General features: G+C 42.1%; 1 protein-coding gene and 1 long non-coding RNA gene across 7 annotated transcripts in view; one reads left to right on the forward strand and one right to left on the reverse strand.

The window, feature by feature from the left end:
- Positions 1-7,074, forward strand: part of PRUNE2 (prune homolog 2 with BCH domain) — a 272,426-nt gene extending 265,352 nt beyond the window's left edge. For all 6 annotated transcript variants that reach the window (XM_067744124.1, XM_067744125.1, XM_067744126.1 and 3 more), the window contains one exon: positions 3,115-7,074. In XM_067744124.1, coding sequence (XP_067600225.1) covers positions 3,115-3,145 — 31 coding nt within the window. In that variant the 3' untranslated portion in view covers positions 3,146-7,074. The remainder of the gene's footprint in view (positions 1-3,114) is intronic.
- LOC137227751 (uncharacterized) overlaps positions 1-17,397 on the reverse strand; it is a 134,162-nt gene that overhangs the window by 31,333 nt on the left and 85,432 nt on the right. The window lies entirely within an intron of this gene.

The following is a 17,397-nucleotide window of genomic DNA, read 5'->3' on the forward strand; positions in this document are numbered from 1 at the left end:
CAGATCCTTGAGGGCATAAAATAGAGATTAATATCCATGACAACCTGGCCTCTCCTGACAGCATGGCTGGGTTTGAAAACTCCCAAAGGAGACAAGATGATTGTAAGCAGAGAGATGATTTTCCCATTTCAGAAAGACACAGAGCTACTACTGCGACTCTACTACTAGTACGAATATTACTGCTACTAATAATAGACATTTACTGTGCGTTCATTATGTGCGATTGAAAACACTGTAGACTTAATCCTTAGCAAGCTGTGAGAGAGATACGATTGTTCTGCCTTACAGATTCAGACATGGAGACTTAGAGAAGATAGGTAACTAGGCCAAGGCCCCAGAGCTAAGAAGTGGTCGAATTGCTGAGGGTATTTCAAAGGAAGGATACCTTAACTACTGTAAACTGGATGGGCTGGCTTCATTTGCAGAGCTGCGAGAATAAACAGGGCTCAGCTGCTGCAGATTCCACCCGCAAAGCACAGTAACCTTTGCAAGATACAGACTTAAGGCTCGGGAGGGAGGGCAGACCTAAGCAAAATCCGCACATACTTCCCAAGCTGCCTGTTCCAAACAAAGCGTTTTTCTTTTCTCATGGTGGAAGTTCTTCCTCTGAGTGTTCATTGGCTGTACCCTCTTCTTTGGTAGATGCCAGAAGTTGTGATATGTTCACAGGAGGTGGAAGAGAGGCACAAGTGGCCCGAAGCCATTTTAGGCTTATTCCCTAGATATTTGGGAACTCAGTGGACATTCTTTTTTTTTCCATCTTTTTTTAAAATTGAAGTGTAGTTGATTTACAATGTTGTGTCACTTTCAGGTGTACAGCAGTGATTCAGTATACATATATATGTCACATATATATCATATATATATATGGTATATATATATTCTTTTTCAGATTCTTTTCCCTTGACCTGGAGATTATCATGCTAAGTGAAGTAAGCCAGAGGACAAATGTCACGTGATATCACTTATATGTGGAATCAAAAAAAAGAAAACCCAATACAAATGAACTTATATACAAAACAGAAATAGACCCACAGACATAGAAAACAAACTTATGGATACCAAACTCAATAGACATTCTTTACAACAAGCTTTTCTTAGGATATAAGAATCCATCTCATTAAAGTAGTTGGCGCCCTTTTCAGGCAAATCCTTTGACTTTAGAAAATTTTGGAGGGTGAGAGTGAAAGCAGTGGAGTCACAGCCGGCGAGTCCCTCTCGCGTCACCTGGAGGGAAAAGAGAGCGCCTCACACCCATGGACGCCTCACACACACGGTTCAGAAGCACACAGGACCAAGCACGTGCCGTCACGGAAATGACAGACGATTCAGGAGCGAGGTGGCCCCTACCTGCGGGGAGGGGCGTGTGGGCCACAGTAATGCTAGCCCCCCTCGGTTTATCAGTTTTTTCTAAATTATGGTAAAATACACCTAACACAAAATGTATTGAATAGTGTCTTGACCATTTTTCAGTGTACAGTTCAGTAATGTTAAGTACATTCACGTTGTCAGGCAACCGATCTCCAGAACTTTTTCATCTTGCAAAACTAAAAATCCATCCCCATTAAACCACAGCTCCCAGCCCCCCACTCCCCTTCGACTTTCTGTCTGAATCTGACTGCTCTAGGGCCTCATATAAGTGGAATCACATGATATTTATCTTTCTGTGACTGGTTTATTTCACTTGGCTTACTGTCCTCAAGGTTCATCCATGTTGTAGCAACTGTCAGTTTCCTTCCTTCTTAATATTCATTGTATGTATAGACCACATTTTGTTATCCATTCATCCATCGATGGACACTTGGGTGGCTTCCACCTTCTAGCTATTGTGAACGATGCTGCTGTGAACATGTGTGTAAAAATATCTGTTTGAGTCCCTGTTTTTAATTATTTTGGATATGTACCTAGAAGTGGAATTGTTGAGTCATATGGTAGTCCTATTTCTAATTTTTTGAGGAACCTCCATACTGTCTCCCATAATGGCTGCAGTAGTTTACCTTCCCACCAGCAGTGCACAAGGGTTCCCTTTCCTCCAACACTTTTGTTTTCTGTTTTTTCGATAATAGCCATCCCGGTGGGTGTGAGGTGGCATCTCATTGTGGTTTTGACTTGTGCTTTTTAAATAACAGCTTTACTGAGATAGAATTCACCCATTTAAATTGCACAGTTCAGCGGCACAGCATTGTCACTGAGTTGTACAACCAACGCCACAATCAATTTTAGAACATTTTCCTCACCTCAGAAAGTAACCCCATCACTCTCCATTTCCCCTGACCCCAAGTCCCTGGCAATCACCAACCGACTTCCTGACTATATCTGCCTCGTCTGGGTGCTTCCTGTCACATGGCACATGGGCTTTGGGTCGGGCTTCTTTCATTTAGCCTCACGTTTCCAAGGTCATACATACGGTAGCAAGTTTATAACTTTTCACGTGTTAGAAACATACTCTTGATGAATTTAACAAAATTTTAAAAGCTCCAAGACAAAACATCTGGGGGGAGGAATCAAAGGTGCTATGCGTGAAAAAAGGTCAACAGTGGTTTTCTTTGGATGGTGGCCCAAGAGGTCACTTTTAAATTTTATTTTTCTTCACAGTTTTCTGTATTTTTCAAAAACAAACATGTTTCTTTTATAATAGGAAAAAATTTTTTTTAAATATTGGAGGGGTTTTGCCATTGTTGTTTTATTGTTTACCTCTTAGTATTTAGCGCTTGTCAGATGTTCCTTATTTCAAGCAGACCATTTTTTTGCCCCACAAGGAAAGGCCATTTACTAAAAAATAGGTGGATTTCCAAAATGCAATAATATTCCTTATCGTAATCCACTTAAAAGGGAGCCTGCACACAAGTCTTTTGCCCCCTAGATCGTTTGGAAAGGCGTAAAATGCTTCCAGAAACTTTGGTAAAAGTGAACAGATTCCATATGTTAAAGAGAGCTTGGCAACTAGGGAAGATTGTGTTTCACCAGATTTGTCTAGTATAAGAAGCATGCATGATTTATTTTCAGTAAGTCCTTTGAGGAAAAAAAGCAAGCACAGCCCTCCTCAAATCATTACTGTTTCTATTCAGTCTCTCATGTTTCTCATTTCTTTTCTTTTTTTCTTTTTTTCCAAAGTATTAATCTGAAGCTAAAAGAAAAGCCCTAGTTGGCCATGGCTGGAAGAAGAGGATGCTTTTCTGCTTCGTGGTTCTGTTGAAACATATCTACCTGGAAGAGACAGGGCTGATGGTACTTTTTTCCCACTTTGCACTACCTAGTGCCATTCTAAATTTCTAAGGGGAAAAACAGTAAGGGAACTTGTTTGCTCTTAACATGTTTTATGAAATTGTGTGTATTTTCCTATTTTGCCAGTTATGTGCCTCTAAGATTTTAGTTGAACCTCAGCAAGAAAGTAGGACCTTCCGTTTCAATATTTCATTAACCCTTGGTGCAGTGGTATTTCGTCTCTTAGACTGGTGTTGACCACTAAGATAACTTCAGTCCACTATTTATCGTGAGTGGATTTGTTTCCATAGATTAGCTGGATTTCTCCTTGGTGATCATTTCAGGTTTAAAATACACAGGGCTCAACAGTCCCTAGGAAAGTGGTCCCCACATAACTCTACCTTTAAAATCCTAAGCTTGCTTAAGACAGCCATAAAGTAGACACAGGTGTGACACCACATCAGCTAAGTGCCCACTTGGCTCTTGTCCACGTGAATCGTCTCTGCTAACGTCTCTAAAGGAAGCCAGGCTTTCTAATTCACATCAATTTTATTTTAGTTATCAAACTGGGCATCGTTTTCTGTGAATTGGTCTTTTTACAAAATCATTTCTCCAGCCTCCACGTTGAGAAACTTAAGGATCAATGTCCCCATTTCTGATAGCTGTCTGTGCTTCGAGCCATAAACTTAGTTCTTAGTTTAACTTAAACTTAGTTACACTTTAAGTGCCAAGGGTTCTATGTAAGGTGGCCCACTCAGAAATTCGTTATTTGGTAACATTCAGTTATCTGAATTTCTCTCTCACATGCATTATAAAAAGTAATCTGCTTTAACACACTCTAATCACAGCTTTCAAATTAAACATGAGTCTGTACTATCACTTGCAAAACAGTCCTTTGTAAGTCTTCATATGCCCTTTAAAACACCAATGTGGTTTAGAACCCGTGGGCCTCTAGCAGAGCGAGGGGTTTGTAATCCAGTGCCCCTACCTGTTGCCCTATGGCCTTCGAGTCAAGAATGGTTTTCACACTTTGGGCTAAGAAAAAAAATGTTTTTAATATTTCATGACACATGAAAACTATTCAAATTTCAGTCCCCATAAATAAAGTTTTACTGAAACACGGCCCCACAAATTTGCTTACAGACTCTGCAGCTACTTTCGTACTACAGCAGCAGAGTGAAGTAATCGCCATAGACCATGGGCCCACGGAGCCTAAAACACTGACTCTCTTTATAGAAAGCGTTTGCTGAGCACTGTGTCAGCACATCCATCCTTCCCCCTCCGCATTTGTATTCAGATATTGGTTTCTCTAACAGCATGCACAAACGCACAAACTAATTTACTCTTAAGAAAGAGAATTTTGGCATCCACAAGTTAGTGAAACGCATGGCTTGCTGAAAAAGGCAAGGAGTCCTAGCCACGAGTCCGTGGCTCAGGTTGTGTTTACATGACCCAAAGTGGAGCCTGCTTAGAAGGCTTTTGGCTGTACAGAGAGGCATTGCTGAGGTCCTGCCCTTACCCTGGAGACGATTCTCAGTCTCCAGTATCAACTATTACTAATAAGCTAGCAAAAATTAAAATGCAGTGGAGAACGGGGTTCCACCATAGTCTGAGGATGGTAACTGCATCCGGGAGAGCTGTCGGGGACACTTCGAGCCCTACGTGTCATGAGCTTTGAAATACTTTGAAGCAGACGTCTTTGCACAGGTGACTGAATTGTCCCGCCCTCATCTGCTTGCCGTCCGCCTCCACCCCCCTTCCAGACGTGCTCTCTTACACACAGGTCAGCTCTCTTTCCTCCATAAGCCCCAGCTATCTATGTCCTCCCCTCGGTCCCTTTCCGCTTGGTATCCTGTTAAACCATTCTTTGGGGTCCTCCTCCCTCACAACACCTGGTGTGTCTGAGAGGAAAACCCCCGGAGCGCAGCCCCTCCCACAGCTCACCTCTGCCTTCGGCAGCCCAAGTTATGCCTCTCTCAGAACAGAGCAATGACCCGATTTTCCAGTTGGCTCACTGCTGCCCTGACATGATTAGTCACAATGCTCCCTTTCGCTCAGCCATATCCCATTTTGGAAGAGAAATTACATGGTCCCCCTAGCCACCGGAAGTAATGAAGAATCCGCTGTTCAGCTTAGCGGTGTGAACGCGAGGACATAGAGCTGTCCATAAAAGGCTCTTGTGAGAGAGTCAACCAGACAGGACAACAGTCCCACCATTCACATATTCTCTGAACTTGGCCAGCCTGTTCATGGAAGGCTACTCAGGTGGTGTTGTGTTTGGAGCTTCATCTTCCTATGTGGAAATGAGCATCTTGCTCAATCAGTGATTTTGTTTGGGCTGTTCTACGGGCTGCGTAACCATTCTGATAGGCATCTGCTATTTTATTATCTTAAAAAGACAAATTAATTGCATGTGCTAGAGAAAGGCCACCAGGTAAATTCAAACCAAGTACATAGAAGCCTAGAAGAATCCTGAAAACAAATAATCGCTCAGCCGATATGTAGACAGATGTAAACATTCCCATCATCAACTATCTAGCTCTTGCATTCTGGGCATTCTTGCTTTGGTTCTGACTTCTGGGAACTGTTTGCACTTTTCCTGTAGATTTGTTGTTAAGGGAACCAAGGGGTCATTGGGGCAAACGCATTGTTTTCCTAAAGTGGCAACTGCTATTCACTTAGCTCCTTGATTAAGAGAAAGAACAAAAATCTGCGCAGAAGATATCATCAGGGAGTAAGAAAGTTTGTTTGAGGGCAATAGCTGGGGGTGGAAGAAAACCCGAAGTTCCTGTTGAAGCCATACAATGTTTTATGGGGTTATCTTCTAAGACAGCGGTCCCCAACCGTTTTGGTACCAGGGTCCGGTTTCATGGAAGACGATTTTTCCAGGGACAGGGTGGGGGTGGGGTGGGGTGGTTTCGGAGGTAATGTGAGTGACGGGGAGGGAGCGACAGGAGGAAGCGACAGGGAACGAGCGACGGGAGCGAGCGAAGGGGAGCAGCAGATGGGGAGCGGCAGATGGGGAGCGAGTGACGGGGAGCGGCAGATGAAGCTGCGCTGGCTCGCCCGCCCCTCACCTCCTGCTGTGTGGCCCGGTTCCTACCAGGCCGTGTCTGGCGGGCAGGGTTGGGGACCCCTGTTCCAAGACATAACTCTGACATGTGTGAGGAAGTCACTACTCCAAGCCTTTGTGTTCTTAAGGTCTTGTTTTAAGTATTCAGTTATGGTACTAAGTTTGCAACCCTCATCGAATTAATCACAATGCCTCTGTAGTTTGTTCCCTTAGAAACATTTAGATGTGCACAAACTAATCTTTTATATATTTAAAGGTTTTTTTCTACCACATATTGGATCGCTCAGAATAAAGTATCTACTAGACCTTTGTTTTGGTAAATAAATAAATTCTACCTAAATAGTGCAAATTAATATAAAGATATGTAACACCACCACACATATATATATATATATATGTATATCCTCTCTGTATAATTCAGAAATAAACATTGATTCCACACACAAGTGATGGCTTTCTTTTTCTGAGTCAGCAAGAATCTGTTTCTAGCTTCGCTTTGCAGGAGTCTTATCTGGATATCAGTCTGGCTAGGTACCTGGTCCCTGAGGACAGTATACATTCTGGCTTCCTTGTCACCCAAACATTATTTCCCTTTTCATTTTTGCTTTCCATGCCTCAATGAGCTACGCTTTCAAAATGTATGGTGTACCCCCTGGGTGAGCAATTTCTCACTTTGGAAGCATCTCCATGTTTCATGGTTACTTGATTTTGTCAACTTCTCCTTTCTCTGTCTCTTGCCTTTTCATAGTATATGTTTATTTTTTATTTAAAATTCATTAAATGCCATTTTATTTTTAGTTGTTATTGTTTTGTTTGGGTTTTTTTTACTTTTAGAGCCATCAGGTGGTGTTGGGAATTATCACTAAGCTTTTTTTTTTTTTTTTAAACCTAATAAACAAATGTGTACCTCTGCTTCTCAGAAAATTGTGGGAGGAACCAAATGGGAAGTTGCTCTGCAAAAAGTTAGACGTTGCACGTTCTCATGATGTAGGAATGAGTCCTGGTGAATACTGTCCTCTACCCAATGAAGGGAAGAAGGACGAGAGAAGACTGAGAAGCAATTACAGGCAAATGAAGGGCATGATACTGCAACGTGTACTGTTAACCTTCATTCCACTCCCTTCACCTAACTGGTCGTGGGAATGGAAGGCAGGCTAGGGGAAAGGATGGGTAAAGTGTGGGGATATACACACTATGGTGTATTACACAGCTGTTAGAAGCAACAAATTACACACTGATGGAGCAACACAAATCAGGGTAGAGTGGAAGAAGGAAGAACTCAGTATTTACAGCACAGTGCCATTTATGTAAATTCTAAGCCTACACACACAAAACAGTGCTACCTATTATACAAAGTCCATGCATATTGAATGACTTAGCACACTCATTAGAGGGAATACAGGGGTAGGGTGAGGACTGGGGACCCAAAATGAAGCTGGGAGTCTAATTAAACATCAAAATAAACAATAAACCTTTCATAGGATGAAAATACCTTAAACTTTCAGCCACAGATCATGGAAGAGCCGTGTTAAGGTGCTTGGGGTCGTCAGGGGCTATTCCCTTCTACAGCTTCTCCTGTCGTTGTACCCTTTCCCTGCATTGGCAGCGTCAGGGCTGCGGCAGCTGCCAGAAGGCTGCCCTGGGCTACATCACCCTGAACAGTCACGGAGCTTTTAATGAAGCTGGTGCCTTCTGACACATCCATCCTCACACAGCGGTAACCTTGATAGAGCAAGGAGATTGCCCTGTGAAGCTCATTTTCCTAGATTTTCACTTACATCCATTGAAAACAATTCTCTTTAGCCAAACAAAATTATTTCTTTTTGATATGCAGCCATTTTAGTGATACTCAGATGGCAGACACTACTAATTGCCAACCACTACCTCTCTTGCCTCACTCGCAGTGAGAGACCTGCACCCTCGACGCTTAATCGTGCCCTCCTTGTGAAACTCTTCTCCCATGGGTTGGTGAAGTGAATTGTCCTTTTAGCCACCCAGCCCCATTTTTGTTATCTATTGCTACATAACAAATTACGGTGAATTCTCATTATTTGAGGCAGTTACATCCTATAAAGGCAATGAGAACACTGAATTAGCAGGTACTGAACCATTGCTCCTAGAGGAAATACAGGGTTTTAGGTTCCTGTGAGCCTCTGGTCACATTTCCATCAACTGATCAATACCTAATCTTGTTTTGTATGTGTTTCTGTTTAAATACGCTTTCTTTAATATATATTGTTGACCCATTAACATTGAACTCACAGCCAAATCCTGAATATAACTCATGCCTGAACAAAGCTTATGTAATACAGGAATTTTCTCCGTAAGGTACATCACAGCACTCAGGAACATTAGACAGCGCTTCAACTCTCTCCTTGGGGACCATTTTAAAGAGTAAAATTACAAACAAAAATACCAAAAACATGGCACTAAATAGACCATGAAAAGGACGCTTGTTTACTACCGTAAAGGACAGAGACCGGAGAGCTGAGCCTTGCCTCGTTCAACCTCATCTGGGAGCATGCGCATCAGACAACTCAGGCTTTCACCACTCTGTACGTGTCCATAAATGACCATGAAAACAAGATGAGTATGGATTTGGGGTTACAAATAAGTTTTAGTGAGTAGATGAATTTGCAATTATGGAATCCTTGAATAATGAAGATCAACTGTAACCGAAGACTTAGCAGCCTAAAACAACACACGTTTATGATCTCAGTTTCTGTGGATTGGAAATCCCGACACATCTCAGCTGGATCCTCCACTTCAAGGTCTCTCAGCTACAATCACAGTGTTGGCTCAGAGTCCCTCACAAGACTCCATCAAGAGGGGTGACATCACCAAGATAGTGTCCTAAGTCATTCCTGACTTTGTTCCCTCTCGCAAGAGGTTCAACTGGGACAGAATCTGCCTCCAAGTTCATTCACATGGTTGTTGGCAGGATTCAGTTTCTCGAAGGTTGTTGAACTGAGGGCCTCATTCCTTGCTGGTCATTAGCTGGAGGCTATCCTCAGTTCTCTGCCTCACGGTTCTCTCCAACCTGGCAGCTTGTTTCATTGAAATCAACAACAAAGAATTTGCTAGCAAGATGCAGGTTACCATTTTTGTAACCATATCACAGAAGCAACATCCTGCCAATTTTGCTGCGTTCTACTGATTAGAAGCAAGTCACTATATCCAGCCCCCACTCAAGGGGAGACGATTACACAAGGATATGAATACTAGGGCGTGTGAATCATCAGGTGCCTTCTTAGAAGCTGGCCTACAATGCCCCCTTCGCCCTCTGCAAATCCTCTTTGAGCCCCTCTTGCCTCCTCTCACCTATAAGTGATGGTGTTTCTCAATGTTTCTCTTTTCTTTGCTTTTCTACCATTTCCCCAATGACTTCAGGTAGCACATCTCTTCAAATTATTCAAGACCTGGCTTCAATCCCGACTTCCAAACCCCCACCATCTCACTCAATCTCTGTGCTCCCTCTAATCTCTGGGGTGAAAAAATTAAAGTCTTCCCCTTTCATGACCTGATGAGACCATTCCTCTACTATCCCATTCTCACTGAAACTACACATAGTGGGAATTAAATCCTGGTTCTGCTTACCAGCTATATTACTTTGGACCACTCAACTTCTTTGAACCTTAGTTATCCATTTTTAAAATGTGGATAAAACTCCCATCTTACAAGTTTATGTAAGAGTTAAATGGGATTTAAATGTCCAGCCTAGTACTTAATACATAGAAGGCATTCAATAAACATGAGTTCTTTTCCTCATCTTCCCACTCAGCCCTTTGTCTGTTAACTTGCCAACTTCTCCAAATCCATTGCCAGCCCCACCTTTACTTTCTGTCAACCACATTAGCATCTTGTTTCCTCTCCTGCTCCCTCTTTTAAATAGACTACTTCTCGTGAATCCTCCTCCTCTTCTCTCAGATATAGCCATTTTATACCATCCTCTGCCTTACTCCACCTCTAGCTCCTTCCAGGCTTTCCATCTCTTACCTTTGCTCAGTTTACCTCTGGTTTTTAATTTTTATTTCGAAACAATCTCAAACTTGCAAGAACAGAAGAAGAAATTACTTTTCCTGAAATATCTGAGAGTAAGTTGTCTGCATAATGCCTCCTCACCCCTAGATGTTTAGTATACTTCCGACAAACAAGGACATTCTCCTCATAACCTAATACAACTATCAAAACCAGGAAATTAACACTGAAACATTACTACCATCTAATCCACAGATGCCATTCAAGTTTCACCTGTTGAAATATATCCTTTAATGCAAAAGGATCCAGTTCAGAACCACAAGTGGCATTTAGTTGTCACATCTCTTTAGTTTCCTTCAATCTAGAACAATTCCTCAGTCTTTCCTTGACTTTCATAACCCTGACACTTAGGAAGATCTCTCACAGTATTCAGTAGAATGTCCCTTGATTTGGGTTTCAGGTTATTCATCTTTGGCATCTGTAACTCAGAACTGATTTGTGCTTTTCTCATTGCATCCTTGTGATATTCATTTGAACACCTGAAGATGCTGTCTATAGGGCTTTTGTCGGGGACATGTCAAAGAACACAGAGATAGATTGAAGGGGCTCCAGCTGGCTAGATTTGGGACAATGTGAGGACTAAAATAAATAATCATGCTAACAGATTATAACCTACTGAATAAAGTAAGATTCCGTGAGTTCATATCATTCTGATATTAATTAGTTAATTAAAATTTTGATGAACAACAGGATAGTTACATACACTCAAAGCACCCACCCCCAAATACCTATTAATTGCAAGAGGAAAAAAGAGTACTTTTATGGGCAAAGAGACTCATAAAAAGCTTTCCTATTTGGAAACTCAATAGAGGAGGAATTTCCAATGATTTCCAACATAAAAGGCATTAGCACATTTTATGTTTAAAATTATTTCCTCACTAGAAAGACAATTTCCAAAAGTTCATACTAGTTGTCCATCATTTTCTTATGAACAGAATGAATATGTTTTGTATAGTTTCATATAGGTTATATGCCATCACTAGAAGTAATTCGTGATCATTTTGTAAAAACTGGAAAATACAGGAGAATAGGAAGACTAGGAAAGGAAAATAGTCTCTCCCTGCTCTCGCCACTTGAACACAAGCACAAGTAACATTTTGGTAGGAACTTGATGCTTATGGGACATACTCAAGATCACAGCACTGGTACAAAAAAGCAGACCAATGGTCCTTGCATATCTGAATTTTTCTGATGGTGGTCACTGATATCTCTCGTTCTAATTGATTTTCTCAACATATAAAATAAAATAGCTTCATTTTCTTTTCTGCTTACAGGAAGGATACGTGCTTATTGAAAAATAAACAAAATAGAAAGTATAAAAAAGTGGGTAAAATCACCCAGTCTTACCACTTAATCACACCACTATTTATTAACACATTAGAATACACTTATCTGGAAGATCTTTCCAGATGTATCTATATAAATTTTATATACATGTAGAGAGAGAGAAAGAGGCAGAGTTTGTGTTCTGATCATCTTTCTATGTCCAAAAATCTTTTTGATAATTTCCTAGAAGTAGTATACTTCGGTTGAAAACAATTTAAATTGTTGATAAATATTGCTAAACCACCTAAGGAATGATTATACTCATTTAGACTATCACTGCGTGAGACTCTGCATTTCTCCACATGCTGCCAAAGAGAAATAGAGTCAGATATTAGTGAAAATGGTTAAGGACAGATCTTAACAAGCACTATGCTATTGCAGTAGAGAAGGAGGTTCAGTGTAAACTGAAGTCAACGTTCATTTATACAGAGGTGACTGGGTGTTTTAAAGGGAAAACGAAAGAGGAGAGGGGAGGCGGAGCTGGGGCTCAGTAGAGTCAGGAAAGTGAAAAATCATGATTAGGACAGCTGTGTCTGCTAGTTGGCAATTACTGAAGCTACAATTCTATCCTCCCACAGAGACTGGGAAACAGGCCCTACCCTTCCTGATGATTACATTTTAATGGAATGGCTTTCAGGTCCTTTAGAAAGATACTCCTGAGTTGTAGGTGACAGTATATATCTCAGAGGGACAGAGGAAGGATTCACAATTGTAAGCCCTTTTTATTAAATGCTCCAAGGAAGGGTGTTCAGGGGCCAATAGTCAGGTGTTGGCTGGAATGAATTCTTTTGGCATCCCTGAGCTTTCTCAGGCAGGCACCTGAAGAGGGGCTAGTGTCATCCTAGGGATGTGGCCTGGAGCTGTTAGAAATTATATCAGTGTTTGTTTAGGTCTTTTAATGTGGGGGCAGAGGGGTCGACCAAATCATTTGTGTGGAGAATCTGTAGTTTTTTATAGGCCGAAGTTGAGGCTTAGTCAAGAAGAGGGCTCAGAGGAGCCTGCCTAGAGTCTGGTCAAGGAGAAAATCTTCGTCAATGCTCGCCAATACTGGGCTTTGATATCTTTTTAATCTTGACCATTCTGACAGCAAGAAAAAGATACCATTGATTTTATTTGCATTTTCTTCAAACTAGTAAAACGAACTCTTTTTTATATATATTTCTCGTCATCTGTATTTCTTCTTTTGTGAATTGACTGTTTATGTCCTTTATCCATTTTTTTAAGTGGAGATAGTTATTTTTCAGTTACTGATTTGTAAGAGATAATGTTTTAGTTTGAAAATCTGAGAATTTTTCTTAATACATTTGGCATTTAATAACCTGTCCTAGGCCACATTTCCCTGTAGACACTCAAATACTATTCCTCTGTCCCTAAGTATCAAGTCAAAACATGTTTCAGCAATAAACTCCATCATTTGCCCTACTCTCTACCCCAGTGTTTTTGTCCCTGAGGTTCTCTGAGAAAAGCAGGCCACAACGGGGCCCCTGGCTCCTGAAGCATGTACATGGATCTGCATAGTAGATCAGACTCATAAGTTCAACCAGCTGTGTTTCTTTGAGCTCTGACCAATAAGCCTAAAAATTCTGACTGCAAGCCTCTTCCTCTCCCTGCACCTCTCCCTCCTGCCAGGCTAGAGAGGGCAATGAACAATCGATTATGCTGTGATAGAATGCAAGTGCATCTCAAAAACCTGTCAACTTCTCACTGTTCTTCTAGCTGATACTGTCATGGACAGAATGACCTAGAGTCTGTTTACAGATATGTTAGTTCAATGCACTCACAGTCATGGAGAATAAAGAAAGGATATAGTTGAAGCACTGATTTGGCCCACCTCTGTCTCATATCAAAGAGATGAGGAGCTGTCTTCAAGCTCAGGAGGAAAGGTTGGCAACACCAAGGGCCAGCCTTCCGAGAATGTAGCTCCCGCTAAGGTCATGAGGAACGTTATCTTCCCAAGTCACTCCTGAGGAACACTGGAATGACCAATGAGTTCAGAAGAAAAACAAGCCTCACCCCCCAGTCCCCACCTTCAGTAAGTAGAGATGCCTCATAAATGAAAAATATCACACAGGAAAAGACTTTCTCCAAGCCAAGAACAGGAATCAGCGATTGAGCCACTGACCTGAAGTTTAGAGAACATGGTATGAGTAAAGGAGCACTGATCAAGCCGGAAAGAAAAGGATCCGTAAATTCATCACTTGATAGTATTTACTTTCTTTATAATCCATGTATGGCTTCCATCTTTCCTTATCTTTTCTTTTCTCTCTGGTGTAAGAAGATCTAAGCACTCAAGAGCTACTGTCATAACAGTGTTTGATGAGGAAATGCCTTTTGACCCCTAGATGACTTGGAAATTAGAACTCACATAGGATGTAAGTGAGGGAAACACAAATAGAAACTCTCGCTATGTTTCTAATTTTAATTTTTCCCCCCCAATTTAAAAATATTTCAATGTAACAGATATTTGTTGTAAAAATTTCAGGCAGAGATATATTTAAAGGAAAGTCCCCCTGTATCATTTATTTCAATATCACAAATGACTTCAACACTGAGTGGCTTAAAACAATAATTTATTCATTTTGCTCATTAATCTACGATTTGGGCAGGACTTCGTAGGGATGGCTCCTCTGTTCCACACAGCATCTGCCGGAGCAGCTTGGCTCAGGACTGCCCAGTCTGACTCACCTGGATGGCAGGTTGTTTAAAATGTTAGACAAATTTAAAGCTACAACTCTCCTGAGGATATATATTATCCAGGTGGTTTTTAAAGGAAAATGAGAAACATATATAAAAGGAAAAGAGTAGTCTCCTCCCACTTGCTAAAATACAATATTTTAAAAGTTAAAAACATGACTTTCATAAAAATATGAAGTGAACAGGTGTCAAAGATTTATTCAACTCACTAATTCATTATGTTAATTAAGATGTTAAGACCGGTTAAATGGATAAAAACCAGTGCTATATACAGTATATCAGGAATGATCAAATGAATTTGCTGATAGATGCATAATCAGTTACTATCCGATGAGGCAATAAAATGCAGTGTTTGCAGTTATCATTTCTATTAGTGGGGATCAACTGTTATCTCTGTGGAATTATATTCATTTCTGGGGAAATGACCTCCATTCTTCAGTCTCAGTTGGTGTATGGAACTGTCCCTCCACAAACCCACTGTCCAAGATGGGCATGTGCCCCAGGCCTAGTCAAAAAGGAGCACTGCATTCCCTCAGTGAGAGATTCAGACACAGACGCATGACCCAACTGGAGGCCAAAAGATACAGTAGGACTTTGCGGGGACATTTGTGAGAACCTGGAGTGTTTCGGTCTAAACTCGCCGCCAGGTGTCCTGATATTACATAAGGCCTGAAAAGGCAGAAGTGTAGAAGGATGGCCACAAACGAGAGGACAGTGGCATCCTGATGACTTGAATTGCGCCCCTGCATCTCCCCTGCTTCCCAGACATCTCAGTTATCGTCAGTGTGTTTCCTTTTTTTTGGTTATATTAGGCCAAGTAAATTGATCCCTCACAATATAATAGGGTTCTCCAGCCCTGGCTTCTTCTATGCTAGCCCACTAAACATACATTCACTTCTCTGTGCTCCAATTTCCCTTCTATCAAAGGAACAAACAATACCTATAAAGAGTTGTAAAGATTAAATACGTAATAAATCTAAATAGAACATAATATACTTTTACAATGCTGAGGCAAAAGAAATATCACATAACTTAATTTTCCTAAATTAAATTCTATCTAATCCTTACCTCCCATTACTAGGATGAGAACCCTCCCAATGTCAGTCATCACTGGGTGTTCTTTAACTCTTTAGTGCTACAATCTGTCAAAAAAAATTTACCGAGGGAAGACTGTTTGGTCTTTGCTACATCATGGTTGCCACTGGGATGTTTATTGTCCAAGACCACATATTCTATCCAAAGGCAGGTGACTCCACAGCCTCTTTACCATCTGGCGGATCTGGCGACTTCCATGCAGCTCCTGAGACTAAGCTGTAGATCACAGAGCCCCAGCAAATACATCAGTTCACCCGTCAGAAGTCCTACTGCCTGCTAGGACACCTGCATACGAGACATTGATGCTTGTTAGATTCCTCTGCCGACTTTCTCTCAAGCCCCTGGAGCTAATCTTTCAACCCAGTGACTCCATCTCTCTCCAGATTATCTCCACCCCCTGAGGAACACCCAGCTAAATTCACTTCCCACACAAGAGCCTGGATAGCGTTCTATAACAGATGCCCTGTGACTTCTGATCTGGGCTGGGAAACACACAGAGCAATTAACAACCTGTAGTAGGCAGCCTCCAAGAGGACTCTCCGTGGTCCCCACATCCTGGTATTCAAGCCCTTGTGCAATCCTCTCCCCTTGAGTGTGGGCTGGACCTAGTGACTCATTCCTGACAAACAGAATACAGCGAAAGTGATAGAATGACACTTCCAAAATTAGCTTATGAAACAACAGTAACGTCTATCTTGTTTGCTCTCTCTCTCTTTCTCCCTCACTGCTCTGAGGGAAGCCACAGGCCAAACTGTGAGCTGCCCCACAGAGAATCCCACGTGGCGAGGAACTAATATCTAGGAGCACAGCCAGAAAGGACCCAAGGCTTGCCAAAAGCCACGTGAATGAGCGTGGAAGCAGATGGATCCTCCCCAAGATACGCCTTGAGATGACTATAACCAAGGCCAAAAGCTGGAGCTCAGCCTTGTGAGGGACCCTGAGCCAGCTACGCAGCTGACTCCTGACTGACCAAAAACTGTGAGATCATAAATGTTGCTGGCTTTAAGACACTAAGATTTGGAATAATTTGTTACTCGGCATCAAATAATTAATATGCCACCGTTAGGACCAGTAGCCCAGAATTTCCTGGAAAAGAAAGTAAAGTTACCTTTTCCTCCTTTTCAAAGGCTATTCCGGCAGGGACTAGGGAACAGCAATAAATAGCCTGGTAACTGACTCCATGACAACCATTACCTGAAGCAATATAACAGGTCTAACGAGAATCTCCATAGAGGAAAATTACCACCTTCTGGCACTGACAGTCCCTCCAATGGAAAGAAGCAACAGAGCCTGAGGTTCAGGGTAGGGGCGGGGAGGCAGTGGCTATAAGTCCCCCAACTGCCCACTGGGGTCCCTAAAGAAACCCAGACCTGTTCCTGTGGCTGTGAGAAAATAACAAGTTTCAACTTGGGTGCTCGGGGTTAATGGCATTTCTAGATGACAGTCTTCAAGGGATGGAACTCCCTTCCCTGTCCTGGAACCCTGCCCTAAACAGGGAGATTCTGGTGCAGTTCCAAAAATTAAAGCCTGCCGTGAAGACTGCCTCTGGGAACAGGAGGCCCTTGCACAGCTCCGGACACAGAGACAGTAGCTTGTGGTCCAAGAGGCGGGCTTCTGGGGACTCAGTGACCGTCTCTACCATCACGGTATCAGAACATTCGTGCACAGGGTGCCCCTGACCCTAGGTGTGGGCAAGGCCTGGTGTGCAGAATCCCGGGGAGCCCCATTGCCTTTGTGCTCAATGTCAGTGACACCTGCAGAAACCCAAGGCTACACAAGACGAATCACGGAGCCTAGATTAGCACCACACCGTGAGCCCCGGACGTGGACAAAACGCGTTTGAAAGTGTTTTCTGGTCAAGTATGTTCTTATCGTTCCACCGTTATTGAGCAAACAGCTTTCCATGTGGGCAAGAGTTGGGAAAGGGGAGGGAAACCCAGTGCTGGAAGCAGAGCGAGACTGAGGTA

The sequence above is a fragment of the Pseudorca crassidens genome, chromosome 7 (genome assembly GCF_039906515.1).
Source record: "Pseudorca crassidens isolate mPseCra1 chromosome 7, mPseCra1.hap1, whole genome shotgun sequence".
NCBI lineage: Eukaryota > Metazoa > Chordata > Mammalia > Artiodactyla > Delphinidae > Pseudorca > Pseudorca crassidens.